At 42.3% G+C, this 26,866-nt stretch overlaps 1 protein-coding gene across 1 annotated transcript in view; it reads left to right on the top strand.

Moving 5' to 3' along the window:
* Positions 1 to 296: 296 nt before the first annotated feature.
* LOC100567683 (myosin-6) overlaps positions 297 to 26,866 on the top strand; it is a 39,363-nt gene continuing 12,793 nt past the window's right edge. The window contains exons 1-22 of the mRNA XM_062958154.1: positions 297 to 360; positions 4,143 to 4,186; positions 4,540 to 4,741; positions 5,706 to 5,849; positions 8,129 to 8,285; positions 9,602 to 9,629; positions 10,470 to 10,578; positions 12,127 to 12,219; positions 13,177 to 13,240; positions 13,403 to 13,501; positions 14,436 to 14,539; positions 15,274 to 15,412; positions 15,504 to 15,622; positions 18,143 to 18,292; positions 18,947 to 19,117; positions 19,352 to 19,661; positions 20,362 to 20,435; positions 22,694 to 22,781; positions 23,163 to 23,280; positions 25,040 to 25,163; positions 26,241 to 26,377; positions 26,728 to 26,854. Coding sequence (XP_062814224.1) covers positions 4,541 to 4,741; positions 5,706 to 5,849; positions 8,129 to 8,285; positions 9,602 to 9,629; positions 10,470 to 10,578; positions 12,127 to 12,219; positions 13,177 to 13,240; positions 13,403 to 13,501; positions 14,436 to 14,539; positions 15,274 to 15,412; positions 15,504 to 15,622; positions 18,143 to 18,292; positions 18,947 to 19,117; positions 19,352 to 19,661; positions 20,362 to 20,435; positions 22,694 to 22,781; positions 23,163 to 23,280; positions 25,040 to 25,163; positions 26,241 to 26,377; positions 26,728 to 26,854 — 2,556 coding nt within the window. The 5' untranslated portion in view covers positions 297 to 360; positions 4,143 to 4,186; position 4,540. The remainder of the gene's footprint in view (positions 361 to 4,142; positions 4,187 to 4,539; positions 4,742 to 5,705; positions 5,850 to 8,128; positions 8,286 to 9,601; positions 9,630 to 10,469; positions 10,579 to 12,126; positions 12,220 to 13,176; positions 13,241 to 13,402; positions 13,502 to 14,435; positions 14,540 to 15,273; positions 15,413 to 15,503; positions 15,623 to 18,142; positions 18,293 to 18,946; positions 19,118 to 19,351; positions 19,662 to 20,361; positions 20,436 to 22,693; positions 22,782 to 23,162; positions 23,281 to 25,039; positions 25,164 to 26,240; positions 26,378 to 26,727; positions 26,855 to 26,866) is intronic.

A 26,866-nucleotide genomic window follows, 5' to 3' on the forward strand; every position in this document is an offset into this window, starting at 1 on the left:
TGGCACCACGATCCTCCTCTAAGTGTGCTCCCCGCCCTCCTGCTGCTGCTTTTCCCAGGAATGTGCCTCTCTCCTGGAAACAGAGGGGGTGGGAGGGAAGGGGGACAGAGGAAGGGATGAAGAAGCAGGCCATTCATGGTCAAGCTGGACCTCCACCGAGCCAGCCATCGCTTCTTCGCCTCCTTGTCAGCATGTCACTCACAGCTGCGATGGGCCTGCAGGGAAGCAATGGGGAGGGGAAGGCTTTGAGCCTGGGATGGAGATGCTGGAGCTATTTTGGATGGGAGGATATAAAGGGAGGGGGATCGCAAAGGGCTCAGATCTTGACCGGACTCCAGGCTGAGTTACCTTCCTGGCAGTGTAAGTCTTGGGGCAAAATGATTTGAGGGGCAGGGAAGAAATCAACTGGGGATGCAAGGTATTGATAGTAAAAGGGTGCAAGTCCTCGCTAAAAGAAGAAAAAATGCAAAACTAAAATTTGGATTGGGAAGTTTTAGCTCAAAAAAGTGATGTACCATGTTCTACACATTTGCTAAAATCCTCTCCCTGTGTTCTATGAAAATAGAAAGTAATACGAGTTTAGAAATGTGGGTCGGGAGGATGACTAGTGAGTTGTAGTGCTACCCTGTTTTGCCTAAAATAAGACCTACTAGAGGTTTTGCTGAACTGCTAAATATAAGGCCTCCCCCGAAATTAAGACCTAGCAAAGTTTTTGTTTGGGAGCATGCCCGCCAAACAGAACACCAGAGCATGCAGGATTGGTAAATATACATACCATAAGTGTTGTACATGGAAATAATGGTAGTAACAAGAAATTCTTGATAGGATTCACAGTTTGTCTGGTTATGCTGGTTTATGATAACAACTACTGTACAGTATATAATAAATGTTCATGTTTTTGTTCAACAATAAATGTGAATTCTTCTTCATGGAAAAATAAGACATCCCCTGAAAATAAGACCTAGAGCATCTTTGGGAGCAAAAATTAATATAAGACACTGTCTTATTTTCGGGGAAACACGGTAAGAAGGTCCTTCTCCATGTTCTCCATGTCTGATGATACAGTCCTCTTTCTACATTCTGGGGAAATAAATAGTCTTTGTGCATAAGACTAGAGTTTGGGAAAGCTGGTTGGGAAAATGATTGTGAAGTTAATAGTTCCAAAAAAAAGGTGCTTTTTCATGTTCTTCACATTGGCTTAACTCCTTTCCCCATGTTCTGGAATTGGCTGCACTCAATTTTCAATGCTCTGCTGACTGCTCCAAATATACCTGCAAAGCTGGATAAGGAAAGAAGGCAGAAATTACCTAATTTTTGGCCTTGAGTTGGCAAAATTTGCTTTTGCAGGAGGGAAAATTGGGCAGAAGCAAGACATCCACCTCTCAAATACAATTCTCTGTGCAACACAGCCATCTTTGTGTTGTGTAGTTGTGTACTTAGGTGCACAAAGATCCAAGGAAAGATTCCGGGGGGGGGGGGGGGGGGAGACAAATTGCTTTTGAGGATGGGGATACAGAATTACCAGAGTCTCTTGTAAAGTCTTTAGGGTTTTACACACCTTCTCATCTTATGTTCCATAGGATTTTATGGCTTTGGGTTGCTGTGAGTTTTCCGGGCTGTATGTTCCAGAAGCATTCTTTTCTGATGTTTCACCTTCATCTATGCAAACATCCTCAGAGGTCGTGAGGTCTGTTGGAAACTAGGCAGGTGAGGTTTTTATATGTGTGTGGAAGGTCCAGGGTGGGAGAAAGAACAATCAGGGCCAGCAAACACCTCCCAAAAAAGGGTTCCCTCAGGCAGGAATCAGCCAGGATTTGAAGCTGCAAGGCCATTCCATGCTAATTAAGGTGGGTAATTGCAACATTCACAGACAAGAGTTCTTTCTCCACAGATATATAAACCTCACTTGCCTTATTTCCAAGAGACCTCACAACCTCTGAGGATGCCTGCTATAGGTGTGGGTATAAATATCAGGAGAGAATGCTTCTGGAACATGCACGGAAAATTCACAGCAACCTAGTAATTCTAGCCATGAAAGCCTTCGACAACACTTTTATGGCTTTGTTAAAGTGCTAATCCAGGAAGGTGGGTTAGTTTAGAGGGGATGGGGACCAAATTTACTACAAAAAGGGCTTTCAAGTGAAAAATTCAGTGCTAACACACAGCAGAGATAGGATATCCTAATCTTGGGAAGAGAGAAATATTTTGCAAATTAGTAACAGTATTGATGGGAGAGGGGGAAAAGGAGAGAGCAAAATATCATAATAAAGGATGGAAACAGCTTTCAAAGTGACTGGAAACTAGAAAACAAATCATGAGTGATGGCTAAAAGAATTTAGCAGAAGGTAACAGAAGATGGGAGGGAGGAGGAGAAACGAAACCGAGATTCCTGTGCAAAAGAACAAAGATTCCATATGGCATTTGGTGGCCCGCGGGGAGGGGATTAAAGACGTCTAGTGAATGAGACTAAAAATAGAGGAGAGATAGAAGATGAAGAGGAAAGAGACAAGAGATGGATGGGTGGGGATCTGGAGAGCAGAAAAATGTGGGTCTGAGACAAAACATGCTGCACAAAATGAGATATAGGGGTCTTTTCCTATTCTCATCCATTCTGCACAAAGTAGTGTAGGATTTTAAGCCCCCACTTCTCCTAATTCTCGTGTTCATTCTTTGCAAAAAAAAAAAAAGCAGCTGCTTAAGCGGCTGAGGGGCAAAAGGAAAGGGCCTGAGGCCAGGAATGGTGGGAGTTGAAGTCCAAAACTTCTGGAGGGCCCAAGTTTGCCCATGCCTGGAGTACAGTGTGACTCTACTTTGACTGCCATGGCTCAATGCTATGCAATCCTGGGAGTTGTTGCCTAACATTTAGTCTTCACCACTAATGACTTCTAGGATCTCACCAAACTACAACTCCCAAGAGACCACAGCATTGAGCCATGGCTGCTAATATGAGCTGAAACTGTATTCATTTGACAGTGCAGATACCCCCCGGGGTGGCGAGACCAAAGTTCCAATACAGAGCCATGAAACCCATTGGGTGATTTTGGCTGACCTACCTTGTAGCGCTGTCAGACAGGAGGATCAAAATGGGGAAAAATTGTACATGTCGCCTCAAAGTCCTTGAAGAAACGACGGGTCCGAGATAACAAAAACAATAGCAATACATTTATTATCGTCTTTTGTTTATATCAGTCCCCAAGATTGGGACTCGAAATGGCTTGCAAAATAAAATGTGTGTGTGTGTGTATATATACATATATATGTATGTACATATATGTACATATATATGTATGTACATATATATACGTATATATGTATGTAAAGGTTTTCCCCTGACATTAAGTCTTGTTGTATCCGACTCTGGGGGTTGGTGCTTTTAAGCCAAAGAGCCGGCGTTGTCTGTAGACACCTCCAAGATCATGTGGCCGGCATGACTGCATGGAGCGCCATTACCTTCCCGCCGGAGTGGTACCTATTGATCTACACACATTTGCATATTTTCGAACTGCTATGTTGGCAGAAGCTGGAGTTGACAGTGGGAGCTCACTCCAATCCCTGGATTCGAGCCGCCGACCTTTCAGTCAGCAAATTTAGCAGTGGTTTAACCCACTGCATCACCAGGGACTAACCATATTAATAAAAGACTAGAAATTCATTGATCAAGGATCTGGAGAACAAGCCCTATGAGGAGTGGCTTAAAGAACTGGGCATGTTTAGCCTGCAGAAGAGAAGGCTGGGAGGAGACATGATAAGGGCCATGTATAAATATGTGAAGGGAAGTCATAGGAAGGAGAGAGCAAGCTTATTTTCTGCTGCATTAGAGACCTAGGATGCGGAACAATGGCTTCAAACTACAGGAAAAGAGATTCCACCTGAACATTAGGAAGAACTTCCTCATGGTGAAAGCTGTTCAACAGTGGAACTCTCTGCCCCAGAGTGTGGTGGAGGCTTCTTCTTTGGAGGCTTTTAAGCAGAGGCTGGATGGCCATCTGTCAGGGGTGCTTTGAATGAGATTTTCCTGCTCCTTGGCAGGGGGTTGGACTGGATGGCCCACGAGGTCTCTTGCAATTTTATAATTCTATGATTCTATATTGTGTGTGTGAGAGAGAGCGAGAGAATGACATTTTTCCCTTTTCTTCTCTCAGGTTTTAAGTTCTTCCTCTACTTTCTCCTCCAAGATCCTAAAAAGGTAGGACTATCTTCCTTCAGCCTCTCCATCCATCCCAATTTCAGTCCCTACATCTGGACACAATGGCAAGATTGGCCATGAAATGTGGAGATTTAATTAATTGTTGATTGAAATATCAAGGATGAAAAAAAATTAACTAAGAATAGTGCTCCACTTGCTTGGAAAGCTTAGTTAGGGTTAATGCTCAATGCTCACTGGGGGATTCAGAGAGTTGTGGTCCAATTGGTACCTTTCCCAAGCCAGGTTGGGTGATCTCTGGTTGCCATCCCAAGCCCTCTTGATGCCATCTCCATTTGTGCCAAAGAGTTGCTTGTTCTTTTCACTTTGCTGCCCTCTTTCCTTCTCTTGTCCAGCATGGGTGATGCACAGATGGCCGAATTTGGCGCTGCAGCCCCTTATCTCCGCAAGTCGGACAAGGAGCGACTGGAGGCCCAGACCCGGCCCTTCGACCTCCGGACTGAGTGTTTCGTGCCGGACGAGAAAGAAGAGTTCATCAAGGCCAAAGTCACGAGCCGCGAGGGCGGCATGGTCACCGTGCAAACCGAGAACGGCAAGGTACCCAAAGTGATGGTGCAGATTGGTGCAAAACATCAGTGTCTCCAGCTGAACTGATTGCACAGGGGAAGTCCTGGGGTGTATCTACACTCTAGAATTAATGCAGTTTGACACAACTTGGAACTGCCATGGCTCAATGCTATGGAACCATAGGAGTTGTAATTTGGCAAGTCATTAGTACTCTGATTGAGAAGGTTATAGGTTTTGTAAAACTTCAGTTCCTAGAATTCTATCACATTGAGCCATCGCAGTTAAAGCGGTGCCAAACTACATTCATTCTACAGTGTAGATAAATATACTAGCATTTAGTATCATTAGAATCATTTAGTACAGGCATGGGGAAACTTCGGCCCTCCAAGAGTTTTGGACTCCAACTCCCACAATTCCTAACAGCCTCAGGACCCTTCCTTTTTGCTCTCAGCTGTTTAAACGGCCAAAGTTTCCACATGCCTGATGGTTCATATGAAGTAAAGGAAGCAACTGGTGAGCAAAGTGATGTAGTAGTGCCAACAAGTGGGAGGGAATATAATTATAATCAACAGCCCGGGCTGTGGCGCAGGCTATTGAGCAACCAGCTGCAGCCAGCTGCAACAAATCACTCTGACCAAGAGGTCATGAGTTCGAGGCCAACTCGGAGCCCCGCGTTTGTCTTTGTTCTATGTTAAGGCATTGAATGTTTGCCTTATATGTGTAATGTGATCCGCCCTGAGTCCCCTTCGGGGTGAGAAGGGCGGAATATAAATACTGTAAATAAATCATCATCATCATTAGAGACCATGACATCTGAAGATGTCATAGGTAAAATGCAAGAACTCTGGTGACAAATTGCGAAGCTGGGAACAAGAGACTTGGAAGCAATTGACCCATTGTGTCATCAGCTGCCTATAGAGTTGCCGAATCAAGACTATTCGATACCTTGAGATCTCTGCCAGCTCACATGGCCTCCTTCCTTTTCCTCCTTTAGACGGTGACGGTGAGGGAGACGGAGGTCCACCAGCAGAACCCGCCCAAGTTCGACAAGATCGAGGACATGGCCATGCTCACCTTCCTGCATGAACCGGCGGTCCTTTTCAACCTGAAGGAGCGCTATGCCGCCTGGATGATCTATGTAAGACAAGGACTGGGGGTCTTCTTTTCTAGAACATCACACAAAGCCTGGGAGAAACCCACTCAAACAAGGGACAAAACACTTTCCTGTTCTAATCTGGTTCTACCTGCACTTCTAGAATCAAAGACATCTTACAACAGCATTTCTCAACCTGGAAACCGGGACCCTTGGGGGGGGGTTGCGAGGGGGTGTCAGAGGGGTCGCCAAAGACGATCAGAAAACACATATTTCTGATGGTCTTAGGAACCCCTTTCACAGAAGGCTGAAGATCTCTCTGCCTGTCCATCTCTTCCTTTTTTGGAAACAGATGGCAAATCCTCCCACCAAAAGCCCAATTTGCCCAATTCTATCATTGGTGGGGTTCAAGGGGCTCTTTGATTGTAGGTGAACTATAAATCCCAGCAACTACAACTCCCAAATGTCAAGGTCTATTTTCCCCAAACTCCACCAGTGTTCACATTGGGGCATATTGAGTATTCGTGCCAAGTTTGGTCCAGATCCATCATTGTTTGAGTCGGTAGTGCTCTCTGGATGTAAGTCAACTAAAACTCTAAAATTGAAAGTCAATGCGCACCAAACCCTTCCAGTATTTTCTGTTGGTCATGGGAGTTTGTGTGCCATGTTTGGTTCAATTCTATTGTTGGTGGTGTTCAGAATGCTCTTTGATGGTAGGATAACTACATCTCCCAAATGACAAAATTACCCCCCCCCCCCCAACCTCACCAATATTCAAATTTGGGCATATCGGGTATTTGTGCCAAATTTGCCCCAGTGAACGAAAATACATCCTGCATATCAAATATTAACATTTACGATTCATGACAGTAGCAAAATTGCAGTTACGAAGTAGCAACAAAAACATTATGGTTGAGAGTCACCATAACATGAGGAACTGTATTAAGCGGTTGTGGCATTAGGAAGGTTGAGAACCACTGTGTTAGAATCATAGAAATATTGATCTGGAAGAGACCCTAAGGATCATTCAATCTAACCCCATTTTAGCAAGCAGGAATACTCAATGGAAGCTCTTCCTGAGACCACCATCGAAGCTTTGCATAGAAGGAGATATCACACTTTGTATTTACTGTCAAGAAGTTCATCCTAATGTTTAGGTAAAACCTCTTTTCCTGTCGTTTGAATCCATTGCTCCATGTCCTGGTCTCTGGAACAGGAGAAAACAGGCTTGCTCCATTTTCCGTATCACATCCTTTCAAATATTTACACATGGCTCTTAACCACTCTTCTTAGGGCATTGCTTCCAGACCTTGATGCGGGACAGAAAGATAACAAGGATGGTGTTTGCAGAAAGCATGAGTGCATTCATTTATTTCACCTATATCCTATCTTCTTAGTTGCATCTATTTCCTATTTTTGTTTCAATGAACTCAAAATGGCATACAAACCTTTCTTCCTCCCACGTTTTCCCCACAATAACCCTTTTAGGTAAATCGGATGGACCAAAATCAGTTTCACGACTCAGTCGGGGCTAAACACTGCAGTATAGTTTACATTATAGAATTAGACCTTTTTGGTACCATTTGGGCTGCCATGGTGCCATCCTATGGGATCCTGGGGTGTCTAGTGCTACCTATTTGGAATTTCCTGCTATTGAGTTCCAGTACTTTGCCTAATTACAAATCCCAGAAAATGTTACATCTCGTCAATGCAGCTAAAAGTGGCCTCAAGATGGTTGAGATCAAGGTTGTCCTGCAATGATGGATGGATGAAGATTTCCATGCCGCATCCAAATCCATGCCCTTCCCTCTCAATAAACCCATTCCTGCCTTAACTGTGTGCAAGACGCAACTCAAGGCCCCTTCTACACTGCTATATAATCTGGATTTTATATGGCAGTGTAGAAGGGGCCAAGGTTTCTAAGCAGAGATAGCTTTTAAAAACCTACAACAGGAAGCAAGTGGGTTCAATTGCATCCTTTGTGAAATTTCTGGATAAAGACTATATTGTTGTAAAGGTGCAAAGGTTTGTTTAGAATGCAAAACACAAGGGATGGCAGAAAGTATTTCCTGCATATTGAAAGAACCAATAACCAGGCATGTCCTTGTTATTTTCGAATAAGATCAAACTCACTGTTATTCTTCTGGTCCACAGGTCTGGTTTTTAGATCTAGATCTTCAGGATGGTTTATGGTTTCAAAGTTCCTTCAAATCCTGAAGACAGATTTTTTTGTGGTGGTGGGTGGGCATTTCTGCTGTGTGTACTGAACACGTCCTTCTCACCAGAGCTATTGCTTTCCGGTTCTTCGTCTCTCTCTTCCACAGACGTACTCTGGGCTCTTCTGCGTGACGGTGAATCCTTACAAATGGCTGCCCGTCTACAACGCCGAGGTGGTCACAGCCTACCGGGGCAAGAAGCGAAGCGAAGCCCCTCCACACATCTTCTCCATCTCTGACAACGCGTACCAATACATGTTGACAGGTATGACGCCCTCATTGTTCTCCCCTTTTCTTCCTTTCCTTTATGTCAGCAATTTCGCAGACCTTCGGTACTGCAACCAAACATATACGGTCTATAGAATACATTTCCCATTCCTGCCATAAAATATAAATTCCATTTAAAACAAGAATATTCACAGAGGATAGGTCGTTAGGTTGTGACTGTTTACTTAAGACAGCTAGGAATGGACACTCCATCTTCTTGGGGACTTTGGGGACATCTATACTGTAAAATTAAATCAGTTTGACAACATGGCATGGCTCAAGGTGATGGATTTATTGTTTGGTGAGGCACCCACTCTCTTTGGCACAGAAGGCTAAAACACTAACTACACAGATATCTATGAATTTAGTGTAAACACAAGGTTGTCCTGTTACTATAGACTCACTAGTAATACAGGATAGAAAAATAATTACAAACGGACTATTACCGTATATACTCGAGTATAAGCCTAGTTTTTCAGCCCCTTTTTTAAGACTGAAAAAGCCCCCTCGGCTTATACTCGGGTGAGACTCCTGGTTGGCTTATATTTGGGTCAGCTTATACTTGAGAATATATGGTACATTTATTATTTTTCTCTATTATTATTGGTATTATTACATTTATTATTTTTCTCTATTATTATTGTTGCTACTATTACATTTATTTTACTCTATTTTATTATTATTAATAATACATTTATTATTTCACTCTGCTCTTCTTATTATTATTATTATTGCATTTATTATTTTATTCTATTTATTGTTACATGTATTATTTTCCTGTATTTATTATTATTATTATTATTATTATTACATGTATTATTTTATTATTAAAAGGATACATAAGGACATTTACATGGAAGAAGATGAGAATAATGGTTTGATCAGAGTTGGACAGTCTTATCTTAAATTTGAGCTTTATGTAAATATTCAAAAACATTTAACCTACTGATGCCTCAATTAATGTCATTTTATTGGTATCTATTTTTATTTCTGAAATTTACCACTCTCAGCTTATAATGGAGTCAATGTTTTCCCAGTTTTCTTGTGGTAAAATTAGGTGCCTTGGCTTATATTTGGGTCGGCTTATACTCTAGTATATACGGTATTTATAATTCAAGAACATGAGGAACAAACACATTAGGACAGGACAACCTTGTGTTTATACACAGAAGGCTAAAGACCTTGCAATACTACAGCTCCCATAGCACAGATTCCATAGCCACGGCAATTAAACTAGTATCAAACTGCATCCATTCTGCAGTGCAGATGCACCCCTGGAGTGATTATTTTCTTACATTCCCCATTTCTTTTCAGACCGAGAAAACCAATCTGTCCTCATCACGTAAGTGCCAGTGTTGCTGTTGTTGGCATATGTCACATCTCAATTTGTTATTGTTGTTATTGTGTGTCTTCAAGTTTTTCATCTATGGCAACTCTAAAGCAAACTTACAACACAGTTTTCTTGACAAGATTTATTACTTTTTTAAAGTAACTTGTTTTTAAAATAACTAAAACTAAAACTGAATAACACCAAACTAAAGAACCAACATTTATATTATTTATTATTGTTAACACAACAATAGAAATAGTTTACATTATGGATAACATACTAAAGAGCTACTTTCCAGCCACTGTAACTATAAAAATAACAAATGCTGTGTGTATATGTGTGGTGGAACTGTAACTTATCATTAGAGCTTGGAGAGGGTTTTTTTGAGACTGGAATTCCCAATATCCCACAGCCAGCATGACTGTTTTTCTCCCAGGGATTCAAGTTGCTTTTTCCAAACTAACTTTATACATTTCAGACCTGGGTGCAGTACTATCCAACATCTTTATCAATGACTTGGAGGGCACACCAAGCATGAGCAAACTTTTGGGGCTCCAGGTGTTTTGGACTTCAACTCCCACCATTCCTGGCCTCAGGCCCTTTCCTTTTCACCCTCAGCCGCTTAAGCGGCTGAGGGTGAAAAGGAAGGGGCCTGAGGCCAGGAATGGTGGGAGTTGAAGTCCAAAACACCTGGAGCCCCAAAAGTTTGCCCATGTCTGGGCTAGATCGAGGGAAGTAATGGGGTCAAACCTCACCTGGAATACTCTGTCCACAACATGCTAGCAACCTGCCTGCTCTTCTGTCACCCCTTTCCTCTTTCTGTTCTCATTATGCTTTTTGTCCTCTTTCCAGTGGAGAATCCGGTGCTGGAAAGACAGTCAACACCAAACGAGTCATCCAGTACTTTGCCAGCATCGCGGCGATCGGTGACCGCAAGAAAGAGCCTGCCAACACCAGCAAGGTCTTTACCATTATCAGTATTCTATAATAACAGCAGTCAATCATCCGATTGACTACAGCTCCGATCATCCCCGATTACTGCACCCAAGAATTCTGATCTCCATAATCCAATGCTCAGTATAACACACCCACTCATGTGCCTCCACCCAAAATCCCTACTTAGAAAACTCATTCAAAACTAGACAAAAGATGGTTTGCCATTCTATATGGGATTGCCTGGTTTTTAATGTGGAAGAACAGGGAAGTGTCTCCCCGATCTGTGTTGGAAATGGTTTGTGTCTCCGTAGCGAATTATTTATTTTATTTATTTATTTACAGTATTTATATTCCGCCCTTCTCACCCCAAAGGGGACTCAGGGCGGATCACATTACACATATAAGGCAAACATTCAATGCATTAACATAGAACAGAGACAGAGACAAACGCAGGCTCCGAGGTGGCCTCGAACTCATGACCTCTTGGTCAGAGTGATTTGTTGCAGCTGGCAGCTGGCTGCTCACCAGCCTGCGCCACAGGCTTCTCTTATAGAGAGTCCAAAATTCTTATAGAGAGTCCACAATTCACTTCAAACACAGCTTTCCCCTGCCATCAGCTTCCCAATGCATTGGACTGCAGCTCCCATCACTTCCACCCAGCATGATGAATGGGGATGATGGGGTTGGAGTCCAGCACATCTTGAGGCGGGCAGGTTGAAGGAGGTTGCTTTATCCACTATACAGAATTAGTGCAGCTGTCCAGATTTGCCCCACCTTCTCAGTTCTCTACACTTACCCGTTGTCCTGTTTTGTCTTTCAAGAACAGCCTTAAAACACTATGGTAAGTAAATGAAAACTGCTTTACTTCAGTAAAACATAAAGTACAGCACTCTCAGTGGAAAGCAAGGAAGTCTTAGAGCAAGCAAGCAAGCACAATTCTTAGTCTCTGATTAATTCCCAAATCAAATAGCAGTCTTACTTCAGACAAAGAAACAGCAACAAATCCTTAGGAGCAGTTTCCCAGATGCAGACTTGAAGCAGGCACAAGGGGAGCGAAGAGTCAGTTTGTTACCAGCAAGAGCTGGCTGCACCTGCTTCTGCTTTATAGCCCTGAGTCCCCTCACTGCTGCTAGGGCAGTTCCTAATTACTCCATGGCATTTCTGGCAGCTATTCTAGCTGAACGTCTCTGCTCTGTTTCCTTTTGCCTCTCCTGAAATGTGGGTACTTGCAAAATCTCCTCCTCAGATTCCAACTGCCCCTCTGATTCATGAACACTTTCCTGCCCCCCTTCCTCTTCTGAAGAAGAGGAATCCCTAACACCCATATCTATGCAACAGAGAGCAAGGCCCCTTCCACACGCTGTACAAAATCTGCATTGTACTGGATTATATGGTAGTGTGGACTCGGATAACCCAATTCAAAACAGATATTGTGGATTATCTATCTTGATATTCTGGGTTATATGGCTGTGTGGAAGGGATACAAATGGGGCTTTTCTCAGGGATATGAAGCTATACATGAAATGATCCTCACTTCTAACTTTAATTTCCTAACCATTTCCTCCACTTTCAGGGGACGCTGGAGGATCAAATCATCCAAGCCAACCCTGCCTTGGAGGCTTTTGGCAACGCCAAGACTCTGCGAAATGACAACTCATCCCGATTTGTGAGTATTCCCAGTGCAAGAATCTGGCTAAAGGAACAAATACAGAAGAGTCTCACTTATCCAACATAAACAGGTCAGCAGAATGTTGGATAAGCAAAAATGTTGGATAATAAGGAAGGATTAAGGAAAAGCCTATTAAACGTCAATTATGTTATGATTTTACAAACTGGGCACCAAAAACATCATGTTTTACAACAAAGTGACAGAAAAAAACGTCCAAAACATGGTAACATTATGTAGTAATTATTGTATTTATGAATTTAGCACCAAAACATCACAATATATTGAAAACATTGACTAAAAAAATGGCTACTAACACATTGGCTACAAATAAAGATAGAATTGCATAAAATGAACTTACAGTAGCAACATTGTCGGGAAATTAAATCCATCGAAAGTTCAATCCTTGCTGCGTAGAGAAACAGCTATGGATCGGGGTAGGAGGCAAACTATGTTGGATAATCCAGAATGTTGGATAAGTGAATGTTGGATAAGTGAGACTCTACTGTAAAAGGGACCTTGTACCTTGTATGAGCCGATACTTGAGGGTTGGGAATAACTAACAGGGCCAGAATGATGCCCTTGTCCCCTTCTGTGGTTGTTCATAAATACAGAATTGCACTGGAAGATATACATATTCCCAAAGAGGTGTTTTCTCAAGTAATCGCTCCCAACATGATCCTATGGTCAACTTCCAAAGTCCAAATCTAGAGAGAATATTTAATCAAATCTATGAATTATCAGATCCCCAGAAATCAAACTCACAAATGTGGAGGGATAATCGTACTCTCATAATAGATTTGCCCAACACTTCATTTCCAAAGGTGTCTCCAAATCCTTGGTAAGAAGTTAAATTTTGTGTCTTATCCAAATACATTGAATAGCTACATAGTGGTGGAAGATTTGAACTCAAGAGTTTCATTGATTCAACTTTAATGCTCTCGCATTTTCCTTTAGGGTAAATTCATCCGAATCCATTTTGGGGCAACAGGAAAATTGGCGTCCGCCGACATAGAAACCTGTAAGTGGGGCTACAGAGGTTTTGCTTATTTGTAAGCACTTGTACTGTCTCTCTGAAATGATCCACATGTCTTTCTATCCATCCTTGAACTTCTCTCCATATTCCTTATTCAAGCATATGAATCACGTTCATTTGGTTGTCCCGTGCACTTTTCTCTCCTAGACCTACTGGAGAAGTCCCGTGTTATCTTCCAGCTTAAAGCTGAAAGGAATTACCACATCTTCTACCAGATTCTCTCCAACAAGAAACCAGAGCTGCTAGGTGAGTCTTTGAGCCCTTCCACATAGCCATATAACCCAGAATATCAAGGCTGAAAATCCCACAATATCTGCTTTGAACAGGGTTATCTGAGTCCACACTGCCATATATTCTGGTTCAAAGCAGATAATGTGGAATTTTATTCAGCTGTGTGGAAGGGGCTTTTGTTAGTAAGGCAAATGGACACAAATGTCATATAATGCGAGTTTGGATATTTTCAGATTTGTGCACATGTGCGTGTGTACATAATGTGTACTACACAGAAAAACCATTGAAATCCACAAGCATGTGGACAATTTCTACAGAAGGGAGGAAACAATGAAAATGAACAAAATCTAGCTACTAGTATTAAAAGCCTAGAATCAGAATAATAAATAAAGAACAACATTCAGAAAACAGGGGAATTCCAGACAGGAAACAATCAGGACCAGCTAACACCTCCTAACATTCCCCCAGTCAGGAAGCAGCCAGGCTTTGAAGCTGCAAAGTCATTCAATGCTAATCAAGGTGGCCAATTGCAACATCCACACTTGATCAAACAGACAAGAGTTCTTTCTCCCACTCTGGACATTATTCCACATATATAAGCCCCACTTGCCTAGTTTCCAACAGACCTCACAACCTCTGATGATGCCTTAGATGTGGGTGAAACAGCAGGAGGGAATGCTTCTGGAACTTAGCCATACTGCCCAGAAAACTCACAGCAACCCAGTGATTCAGGCCACGAAAGCCTTCGACAACTCATAATGAGATAGCTTGTCTAAGAGACACTGATGGATCAATACATTTTTGTTCTCTCCAAATTTTCCCCATTAACATCATGGTAAGGGCTTTCCAAATAACTGCTTTGGAATTAGAAACTTTGCAACCCACAACTCACTATATTCCACTCCTAACACTCTGTGTATCTTCCTATTTTCTGCCCCTCCATCAATAGACCTGCTCTTGGTTACCAACAACCCTTATGACTACAACTACGTCTCCCAAGGAGAGGTAACCGTAGCCTCCATCGACGACTCCGAGGAGCTGATGGCTACTGACGTAAGTTGCATAGAAAGGAGACTTCCAGTGGCTTGCATGATTATTCTATACTATAGAAATTGCCATTATTAAACCTTCAGGGCATCATTCTCAGGGTTGGCCCTAATATTAGGTGGGGGGAGATAACTGTTGTATGTAGCAGATGGTGGCTTTCCCAATATAGCAGAAAATTATTGATTTATTGTCTTTTTACAATTTTTGGAAGAAAATACGAAGGTGTACCTGTGAGATTTTCTGACACAGGTGCCAAACCACCTTCCTTCACCTTTTTGATAGGAAGAGTATTTGCTGCTCCAGATATCTTGAACCCAGCCCTTGTTGCTCAAAGAAAACCAGAATTTTAATCAGTCAGTAGGAACAACTATGAGCCAGTCAGCTTTCAGGGGTGGAACTATCGTACAAATTTGGGATCAGAGTAGTGACACCTGCAAGCCTGGTAGAAAACTGCAGAAAGACAAGGCAGCAGTTTGAGCCTATTCCTTTTGGGGTGCATCTGCACTGTAGAATCAATAGTTTGGCAACACTTTCACTGCCATGACTCTATGCTATCAAATCCTAGGAGTTGTAGTTTTACAAGGTCTTTTGCCTTCTTTGCCCAAGAGTGTTGATGCCTCACCAAACTCCAACTTCTAGGATTCCATAGCATGCAGTCATAGCAGTTGAAGTGGTGCCAATCAGCACTAATTCTACAGCGTGGATGCACCCCTCATTGCCTGTTTTCTCTATTCCCACAGAGTGCCTTTGATGTGCTGGGCTTTACCCCAGAAGAGAAAGTTGGGGTGTACAAGCTGACTGGGGCCATCATGCATTACGGCAACATGAAGTTCAAGCAGAAACAGAGGGAGGAACAGGCCGAGCCCGATGGGACTGAGGGTGAGAATGTGTGACCTCAGTTACAGTAGAATTCATGCAGTTTTAACTATGAACTCATGGAAGTTATAGCTCTAATTCCCTTCTTTTCTAGATGCAGACAAATCTGCTTACTTGATGGGCCTCAACTCAGCGGACCTGGTGAAGGGACTTTGCCATCCGCGGGTGAAGGTCGGCAATGAATACGTCACCAAAGGGCAAAATGTCCAGCAGGTAAGGATAGTTACTTGTGAGTAGGCCCAAAGTTGGGCTGGGATTCCAGCACCTAAAGTCCTCAGACAGAAACTTGACACAAGCAGATGATTCTGACTAATAGAGTTGGAGTGGTTGAGAAAGTTGCACCAATTGACTCAACTGCCTGTAAAGGAAATCTCAAAGAACCCATTTTCTTCTTGAAGAAAGTGATCGGTTTTAGTGCAGGAATGGGATGTTTTAGGACTGTAGCTCCCAGCATGCCTCACCATTGGCTATGCTTGCTTGAGCTACTGGGAGTTGTACTCCAGTAACATCCAAAGATTCCGCACGGTGTAATGGTTTGAACATTGGACTAAAATTCTGGAGAACACGGTTTGACTCAACCATGGAAATCTCCTCTTTGGCACGTCACAGACTCTCAGCCCCAGAAAACCCATATATGGTCATCTTAGGTCACCATAAGTCAGAAATGACTTGAAACTACACAACAACAACAACAACAACAACAGTTGAAGCAGCAAAGTATTCCCGCCCCTGCTCTAGTTGTTCCAGAGAGTTTGAAACCATATAGAAAAATTATTATTGGGATTACAACAGCCAGAATCTCCTTATCAAGATGCTGGGTGGGGGAATTTGGGGAGTTTTCATCCTCAAAAGGAATACAGTAGAGTCTCACCCAACATAAACGGGCCGGCAGAACGTTGGATAAGCGAATATGTTGGATAATAAGGAGAGATTAAGGAGAAGCCCATTTAAACATCAAATTAGGTTATGATTTTACAAATTAAGCACCAAAACATCATGTTATACAACAAATTTGACAGAAGAAGTAGTTCAATATGCAGTAATGCTACGTAGTAATTACTGTATTTATGAATTTAGCACCAAAAAATCACGATATATTGAAAACATTGACTACAAAAATGCGTTGGATAATCCAGAACGTTGGATAAGCAAATGTTGGATAAGTGAGACTCTACTGTATTTCCAAACTCTGGACTGCTGATGCTGAACACATCAGCCCCATCTCCAAAATCTGCCAGACTCTGAAGGTCTCAAGAAGTCCTTCAGCGTGCCTTTCCATCATGTGGACATATTTATGGAAGGGTTCAAATGCACTTTTAAGTCATGCCTTAACTTGGAGGCAGCTGTATTGAAAATAATGGGATTTTTCTTCATAGAAATCCACTATTAGATAGGATTATTTAGTTTTTACTGTTGCACTAAGGACTAGAAATTTGTTTATACCACCAATGGAGGTCAGCAAGTATGAGGATGGCTAGATTTTGGGGGAAGCAACTCAGAAGACTGCCTGGAGCCATGAGACTCGTAGAGCAGGGTATTGGGCTCAAGAAACATTTGTCACATAGACTGTCTCCCCAACAGCTGAAAGAAATAATACACTTTACATGGATTGAATAAATACTGATTTACAGACTCTAGCATGCAAGGTCATTGTCTTCTTGGGCAGGGATCAATCATGCCTGCAGACTGGGTTGCAAGATGTGTCACAAATGCAGCCATAAAAATAAGGTATTTCAAAATTGAACAAATGGAAAGGACAGTCCTCGTCCAAAGCACCATTTGATCCAAGCCTGAGCTCAGGAATGAAGACTGAAACCACAAGAGATCATAGCTTATTTTTGAAACCCTCTGTTCAGGAGGCTTTTGGAAAATCCAATGGTTTATGGAACTGGGAGGGTAAGAGAATTAGATAATAATCCATGGTTTCTAGTCCTCATGGTATATGAAGAGATGTGATTTCACTCTTTAAATACTTCAAGGGCGGTCACAGAGAAGAGGAGGTAGGCTTGTTCTCTGATGCCGCAAAGTTTAGGACCAGGTCTAATGGCTTGAGATTTTGATTGAACTTTAGAAGGAACTTCTTGATAGTATGAGTGGTTCAGCAATGGAACATATTGCCTTGAGAGGTGTTGAGGTCTCCTTCTCCTTCTTTTTTGGACATCTTCCAAAAAAGACTGGACAGCTACCTTCTGGGGATGCTTTGGCTAAAAATCCTGCATTGAGCAATGGTTTGGACTACATAGCCCATGAGGCCCCTTCCATGACTAAATCCAGGGTTGGGTTCAGTGTCTATGTCTCTGTATGCCATCTGCTGTTGTCCTCACATCATGATGTTGGGCTTTCCAGAAGCGGTTGGCCACTTGAGTCTCAAAAGACCATTGGTTTGGAAAGTTTAGTTTTGGATGACCATTCCTAGACCCCAATTCTGGGAGCTGAAGTATCAAATATATATGTAATTGATGTTCTTCACTGATCCACTCAGGTTCTTTTGGTGTTCTTTGCTTCAGGGATATAAAGAGAAGGACAACTGAGTGGAAACCAAGCCAATGGTCCTTCCACGGTGGTCCTACTCCTTGTTCTGGGGAAAAACAGCTCCATCGTTTATCTGGCCACAAATATCTTTTTGGTTTCTCTTGACCATACTCTCTAGTGATGTGAATTATTTTCCTCAGAGTTTGCTTATTTTCCCTCTTTATCTTCTCTTTTTGCTCTTTTCCATCATGTTCTTCTCAGGTGTACTATTCCATTGGCGCACTGGCTAAGTCAGTGTACGAGAAGATGTTCAGCTGGATGGTGGTCCGGATCAACAACTCTCTAGAGACGAAGCAGCCCCGGCAATATTTCATCGGGGTGTTGGACATTGCTGGATTTGAGATCTTTGATGTAAGTATGTTGCAGCAGGACAAGAGAAGGTGGGAGCAACGTCATGTCTCTAAAGACAGTCCAAAAACACAGGGATAGCAACAAACTATTTCTACCCATTTCCATCTCCACCAGGTACAAAAATATTTTGTAAGATTAATGGGCCTTAATCCCTTGTTCAAGAGCAATCCAATTTGAAATGCATTATAATGGACAGTCTTGGTGGGATATTCCAGTTGCATCGTACCACTTCCAGCTGTTCCAGATGATAGCTAAATTTAGACGTATCTGAGGAAAGGTGTCTGTAAGAAAAATGTCCTGACATTTCAATGATGTGGACCTTGGTTCCACCTGAGAGTGACTATGGACTACATGATGTCCAAATACAGTCAGACCTCCATATTTGCAAGGATCAGGGGCATTGGAACCCCATAAAAATGAATCAAATGTGAATGAAAAATGCTATATTTAACCTGATGAAATGCTTCCCTAGGAATTTCTAGATCCTCCAACACAATTATATGGTCAGCTTCTGCTGGAAGTATTAGTGACGCATGAAGTATTAGCAGTCGTGATTCCTTCTGCATAAGACCTATCTTGAGGAGATATGAGGAAGATCACCGCTCATGGATTCTTGACTTTCTTTTCTCCTACTTTCCCCCATCCTCCACCCAGTTCAACAGCTTTGAACAACTCTGCATCAACTTCACCAACGAGAAGTTGCAGCAGTTCTTCAACCACCACATGTTTGTCCTGGAGCAAGAAGAGTACAAGAAGGAAGGCATCGATTGGGTCTTCATTGACTTTGGCATGGACCTGCAGGCCTGCATCGACCTCATTGAGAAGGTATTATGAAGTTCTTACCATAAATACAATGCTGTGGACACAGATGCACTCGATGACTGTACCAGTTCTCTACTATGGTTTCATTCTATAGAATCCCAAGAGCTGTAGTTGTAGAAGGTACATAGCTTCTATAAACCAGTTCTATACCAGTTGCTTCTCTTGGATCCAAACTAGTATTCAAGAGAGTACCCCTGTTATTTTTCTGCCTTGCCTCATTTTTATTTTCCTCTTCAGCCGTTGGGTATCATGTCCATTCTGGAGGAAGAATGCATGTTTCCAAAAGCATCAGAAGTGACCTTCAAGGCAAAGCTGTATGACAACCATTTGGGCAAATCAAACAACTTTGGGAAGCCGCGAAATGTCAAGGGCAAGCCAGAAGCCCACTTCTCCTTGGTCCATTATGCTGGCACTGTCGACTACAACATCATTGGCTGGTTGGAGAAGAACAAGGATCCCCTCAATGAGACGGTGGTGGGGCTCTACCAGAAATCAGCCCTCAAACTGCTGGCATTACTCTTCTCCACATACGCTGGCACGGAGGCTGGTAAGGTTGGGGGTTACAGGGCAGAGGAAAACGAAGAAAAGGAGAATGTCAGAGGATGCATCTACACTGTAGAGTGAATGCAGTTTGATACCACTTTAACTGCCTTGGCTCAATGCAGTGGAATCCTGGAATCTTTGGCCTTCCCTGCCAAAGAGTGCCAGTGCCTCACCAAATTATGACTCTCAAGATGCCATGATGTTGAGCAATAGCAATTAAACTGATGGCAAATTACATTCATTCTACAGTGTAGATGGGTCAAGCAAGAGATGACGGAGGGGTGTGGGTTGAAGGATGAGGGAGGAGCTGATAGAGATAGAAGTAACAAGGAAGGGATGGAGATGAAAGAGCGAGGGACTAATCATGGACAGAAGGTTGGAGAATAAAGGGTTGGTGGGAGGAAAATCAAGGATGGTTAGGTGGAAGGCATGAAAGATAGATAGGCAAACGAAAAAGGGATGGAGGACAATGGCTGGAAAGATGGAAGAAGAAGGATAAGTAGATGATAAAGAATGGAAAATGATGGATGTAACGATGGAGATGAAAGTTAAAATGTTTCAGAATGGAGGGATGGAGAAGTGGAAGAACTGGCTACTCCTTCAAGTCCAAAGATCTTATATCTGGAATACATGTGGAGCAGACCATTTATTTTGCCAAGTGTGGGACCTACAAGTGTGACCTATCCTGTATCTTCTGTTCATAGGTGGAGATGGCGGGAAGGGGAAAGGTTCCAAGAAGAAAGGCTCCTCTTTCCAGACTGTTTCTGCGCTTCACCGGGTAGGAGACAACCCTCTTCTAGACATTGGGGTGGGATCAGGGACCCCCAGCTCTCTGAATTGCCTTTTCTGATGAGAATGGGAGGATTCGGGGGATAGAAGCTAAAACTGTGAAGAGGACACATTGCTGTATACCTCATGTCCAGGAATTTGCAAATCTTGTGTTGGAAAACCTTGAATCCCAGCTTAGAAGGAGGAAATGATGGAGAGCCAAGTGCATTCTTGAGCGATTATGCTCTAGAGTCTTTGCTATCCGTAATTTTTCTCAATATATGCTCATTGGGTTGCACTTCGCTTGCAACACCCTACCTTTCTGCTGAATGCAGACAGTGTGTCACCAGTTGTCAATCTCCCTGTGTGCCAGCTTATTGAGGCACAGGCAATACACAGTGGTTTGTTTTGTAAAAACCATTGAATAATAGGGCATCTCAAAGATACTGAGGAATGGTGGTGTTATCATCCACAAATATGAAACTGCAAGGCTTGAGTTCTGTTGGTTACCCCCTCTGGGCACATATCCCTTTGGAAATAAATGGCAATCATAACCTTATTGAAAAGGAAAAATAATGTCATATCAGTTTGGCAAATGTGAATCTTCATGAATCTTCATGTGGAGACCACCTTTTGAAAACCACTAGTCAAGAAAAGAAAGCATTCATGTAATGGAGCAAAGGTAACTCAACTGTTAAATTGAAGAACCGTGTCTTTGAGCTGCCAAGGACAAAGACATGCCACTACAAAATATATTTGGTTAGCAGAGAATAGTTGTTTCTTTGAAGCTGTAATTGTAATTGTAATTGCCCAAAAGATATACATTCCCTTGAAATCTCTTAGTTTGAAATATGCACTCAGAGATTAAAAAACAAAAAAACAAAAACAAAGTCTTCTTTGAAAAGTAACATATCTTGTTTACTCACAAACATCTTGTATTAATTCAACATACAGGCACATTTCTTATTTAAAGTTCAGTTATAGATAGGAAGTAGTTCTCTGTGTGTTGAGTACACAGGGTATAATTCTTAATCAATAGTCCATAGTCTTTAGGTATAGTTGTATTTACTGAGATCCATAAGTCATACTTCTCTACTGAAGTCCAAACAGCAACATGCAACCATCCACCTCCACTGAGGTGTAAAACAGATGGGTATCACCTCCACTGCTGTGAAAAGCAGACTGCCTACAAAATGGAGTCTTGAGTCTGAACATGCTCAGTACAGTCACTTCTATAACCCCTCCCACGCCAAAGAGGTACTGTCAAACTGGCAAATCAACATACACATAGAATTAGCAAATATATACATTAACAAATAAATAGTGAAAAAATTGGAAAGAATGGAAAGAAGGCTCATGTAACAAGAAAATAAGGTTTAAGTTGTCAACAGGGAAGGGGGTGGAGTGCGTGTGGGGAGGGAGAAGGGAATGGAAAAGGGAAATGTATGGTAACTATGATTATGTATTATAAAATAATAATGATTAATAGAAATTCCCTTTGGCGGTAAAATAGAATACAGGTAAGCAAATATATGGAGCCCCGATGCCGAAGTGTGTTAAAGCGCTGAGCTGCTGAACTTGCAGACCGAAAGGTCCCAGGTTCAAATCCCGGGAGCGGAGTGAGCACCCGCTATTAGCTCCAGCTTCTGCCAACCTAGCAGTTCGAAAACATGCCAATGTGAGTAGATCAATAGGTACCGCTCCAGTGGGAAGGTAACAGCACTCCATGCAGTCATGCCGGCCACATGATCTTGGAGGTGTCTACCGACAATGCCGGCTCTTCGGCTTAGAAATGGAGATGGGCACCAACCCCCAGAGTCAGACATGACTTGACTTAACGTCAGGGGAAACCTTTACCTTTTAAGCAAATACATACATTAACAAATAAATAGTGAAAGGCTTGGGAGGTTGCTATTTCCAACAACCCCAACTACAGTAAACCCATAGAATCAATTGTTGAGTAAGTACATCAGTTCCTTCAAGTCATTTCCAACTTACAGCAACCCTAAGTTGACCCTGTCTCAGTGGGTTTCCATGGCCAAGTGGAGAACCAAACCAAACCCTGGTCTCCAGAATAACAGTCCAATCCTCAAACCATAGATACATTCAATTGATTCAGTGGCTCCTCTCTAATCCAAACTAACCCACTTTTTTCATTTATTTCTTCGTTTTGGTATGATTTGTTTATATAGACCACATTGTGGGCAGAAGTATGTAAAACATACTGCCTTTTGGCCACCTTCATTCCTTTCTCCATTTTTCTTACAGGAGAATCTGAACAAGCTGATGGCCAATCTCAAAACCACCCACCCCCATTTTGTGCGGTGTATCATCCCCAATGAAAGAAAAGCACCTGGTAATAGACGAGGGGTATATAATGGGATGTTTTGGGTGGTCCCTTGGATCCCAACTTCAGGGTTGCCCCTCCGCCAGCAGATCGGCCTTTCCCTTGCATTTGGGAAAGGAAGCAGATTCTAAATTGTTCCACTTGTTTATTGTTATTGTTATCTTATTGCTCCTGGCAATGGGGGCAATATTCTATCTTGTGTGCCCCAATAACTATATTGGTTTGACTTGAGAAATTCTAGGATTTGTAATCCTCCAAAATATTCTTCCGGGGCTCTGGAAAGAAGTGGTGGGAATTAAAGAAAGTTTGGAGAAAATATTTAGTTGAACCATGTAGAGAAGACAAGCTTCTAAAAAGACTTCACTCCCATCTCTCATTTTGCTTTCCCAGGCGTAATGGACAACCCTTTGGTCATGCACCAGCTCCGCTGTAATGGTGTACTGGAGGGGATCCGGATCTGCCGGAAGGGATTCCCCAACCGGATCCTTTATGGGGATTTCAGGCAAAGGTGAAGCTATTTCTGGCAATAGTATTGAGAATATGCCTTCTCCTCCTTCTAGTGTGTCTCTTTCGGTCTGTTATATTCAACCCAAAATGCCTTCTGGAAGAAATAATAATAGTGTCCCTCTAGAGCAGGCATGGGCTAACTTGGGCCCTCCAGGTGTTTTGGACTTCAACTCCCACCATTCCTAACAGCCTCAGGCCCCTTCCTTTTGCCCCTCAGCCGCTTAAGCGGCTGAGGGGCAAAAGGAAAGGGCCTGAGGCTGTTAGGAATGGTGGGAGTTGAAGTCCAAAACATCTGGAGGGCCCAAGTTGGCCCACGCCTGCTCTAGAGCAGTGGTTCCCAAATGTTAGTCCTATCAGAGTAGTGCGCGCAGCGTAGCAGCAGATGTATGATGTCAGTTGAAGCGCAGAACGAAGGAACGTCAGAGACAAAGTAAAAAGTATGTACAAAGTTTACTGAACAAAACAAACAGACTTGCAGACGATAGACATAAGACTTTCGCTCTAGACAAACAGCACAGATCTTCTCAGCAGGCACAACAGAACTCATCTGATGCAATCAGCTATATACAAACACACTTGTAGTCTGGACACTCCTATCTGGCTCCAGCCACATATCCAAGGTCAATACAGCTTCTTACCAAATTAACTCTTTACACACTATAGCATTTCCTGGATGATGCAATACATGCTAGACACAAATTTCATTTAAACACTACTAATACACAAATCCCACATTAACAAGTCCTTTAAGTGTTTGAACTTCCAAAATAGCTGGAGACCAAAGTCTGAGAACCACTACTTTAGATATATAGAATAAATTTTTCTTTAAGCCTGAATGAAAAAGTGGAAGTGGAATCATCTTTTTTTTTTTAGTTTGTCAATACAAAACTGAGCACTAGATAGTTCTGAGCCGATTGAGTCAAAGGAACAATGTGTTTAGTAGACTGAGAGAGAGAGAAAGCAGAGCTAGTCTAAAGAGCGGACCAGTGGTTGAAAACACGGCACATGTCTATAATGTAGATCTGTTGAAACAACAAAAGTACAGCAGAGTCTCACTTATCCAAGCTAAACGGGCTGGCAGAACCTTGGATAAGCAAATATTTTGGATAATAAGGAGGGATTAAGGAAAAGCCTATTAAACATCAAATTAGGTTATGATTTTATAAATTAAGCACCAAAACATCATGTTATACAACAAATTTGACAGAAAAAGTAGTTCAATACGTAGTAATGTTATGTTGTAATTACTGTATTTACGAATTTAGAACCAAAATATCACGATATATTGAAAACATTGACTACAAAAATGGCTTGGATAATCCAGAACCTTGGATAAGCGAGTCTTGGATAAGTGAAACTCTACTGTACTCAAAAGGTGGAGATGCCTATATACAGTATATATAAAAGAGGAGGAAATTTGATTTTCAAATCACAGGACAGACTCTAAAGTTCTCCTAAATCAGAATAGAAACAATGCAGTCATCAGATATTGTTGGACTACAACTCCACTCCTTCTTCACCATTGGCTATGCTAGCTATAGTTGATGGTACATTCAGTCTGGCAACATTTGACGGTCAACTGATTTCCACTCCAGTTTAGAGTTCAATCTGCCATTTGTGTCCTTGCTCCTGTGCCCCAGTGAAACTTCAGTCTCCTGTCTTTCTGGAAACTAAACCCTGTGCCTTGATATTCTTCATGTGAAGATCCATAAGAGGACATTTCCAGGTGGAGCGTAATACAGTTGTTGTCTCCATCCCAGGTACCGCATCCTGAACCCAGCTGCCATCCCTGAAGGCCAATTCATCGACAGCCGGAAGGGAGCAGAGAAACTCCTGGGCTCTCTGGATATTGACCACGGCCAATACAAATTTGGGCACACCAAGGTAAGAGGGCAGAGTTCCCATAAGTAAAAAAGAGAGCAGAGTTTTAAAAAATATTTTGGAGAACTCCAGTTTTGAAAATCCTTCAGGACTATGCAATCATAATTGTTAAGGGATGTAGTGTATCAAGCATGGTTTCATGGTTTCATATGGAAAATGAAGAAGCCAGCCCCGTTTCTTCAATGGCATGTCCACATTGCAGGCTTAAACCTGTCCTTTCCATCACAAGGAACCATGGGAAATGTAGTTCTTTGAGGGAAGGGCTTAGGATCTCCAACCAAGCATTCTCAGCCTGCTCTTCAAAACACAATACCCCAATTTTTTGAGCAAGAGTAGCAGCAGAAATGTGATATGATGACTCAATGACAGACCCCATCCGGACTTGATGGAGGCTCCTTCTTTGGAGGCTTTTAAGCAGAGGCTGGATGGCCATCTGTCGGGGGTGCTTTGAATGCGATTTCCTGCTTCTTGGCAGGGGGTTGGACTGGATGGCCCATGAGGTCTCTTCCAACTCTACTATTCTATGATTCTATGATTCTATGATTTGAAACGTGCTGTGAATGTATATTTATATGTATAATTATGAAGGTTTTTAATGTATGCTCTTAATTTTAATGTAATTTTTTTATTTAAATAGATTTTAAATGTGATGTAAATTGTTTTTATGTATGTTTTTATATTGTAAGCCGCCCTGAGTCCCCTGATGGGTGAGAAGGGTAGGGTAGAAGTGATGTAATAAATAATAAATAAATAAATTGCTATTCTTGTAAAGGCAAGAGAATGCCATGATTGCTGAAGGAATATAAAAGGAGATTCTGCTTGTAGTATAGGTGAGACATCATTCAGGGTTGGAAAAGTGTAGCCCCTCCGGACTGTTTTGTGACCTCATACCCTTCCAGATCTTCTTGGCTACCTTTTTCTGCCCTGAAAAAAGTGAATGACTTCTTCAGAAAACTTTCAGGATTTGCTGAATTTTTGAAAATAGAGTTCACAAGCCTCCTGCACTTTGTGATATCAAGCTTGTACACACATTTAAATATTGCCGAACTACATTTGGCCAATTTCCCCCCTTCCTAACAGGTATTTTTCAAGGCTGGGCTGTTAGGACAGCTGGAAGAAATGCGTGACGAACGCTTAGCCCGCATCATCACGCGCATCCAGGCCCGGTCACGAGGCCAGCTCATGCGCATTGAGTTCAGAAAAATTATGGAGCGCAGGTGAGTCCCACTAGCTGTGGATGGATCAATTGAGAAATATTATGAATGAGGAAGAAAATATGAGATCCACGGGGAAAACTGTTTCTAGTGGACTACTAGCAAGCCCTTCCTCTTTAAAGGCAGATTAATAGTCTCAAATGCTCAGCTGATGTTCCATCAATGTTTTGAGAAGCTGATGGTGACACAAAAGGAAGACCATGTTTCCCTAAGGCCTCAACCTACCTGTGTCTGTATCTCTCCAGGGATGCTCAGCTAATGTTCCATCAACGTTTTGGGAAGTTAATGATGACACAAAATGAGGGTTGTGTTTTCTGAATGGTTCAACCTTCCTTGTGTCTTTTTTTCTCCAGGGATGCTTTGCTTGTGATTCAGTGGAACATCCGTGCTTTCATGGGGGTGAAGAACTGGCCTTGGATGAAACTCTTCTTCAAGATCAAGCCTCTCCTGAAAAGCGCAGAGACTGAAAAGGAGATGCAGGTGATGTGAAAG

This window comes from Anolis carolinensis, chromosome 6 (assembly GCF_035594765.1).
Source record: "Anolis carolinensis isolate JA03-04 chromosome 6, rAnoCar3.1.pri, whole genome shotgun sequence".
In the NCBI taxonomy this organism is placed as follows: domain Eukaryota; kingdom Metazoa; phylum Chordata; class Lepidosauria; order Squamata; family Dactyloidae; genus Anolis; species Anolis carolinensis.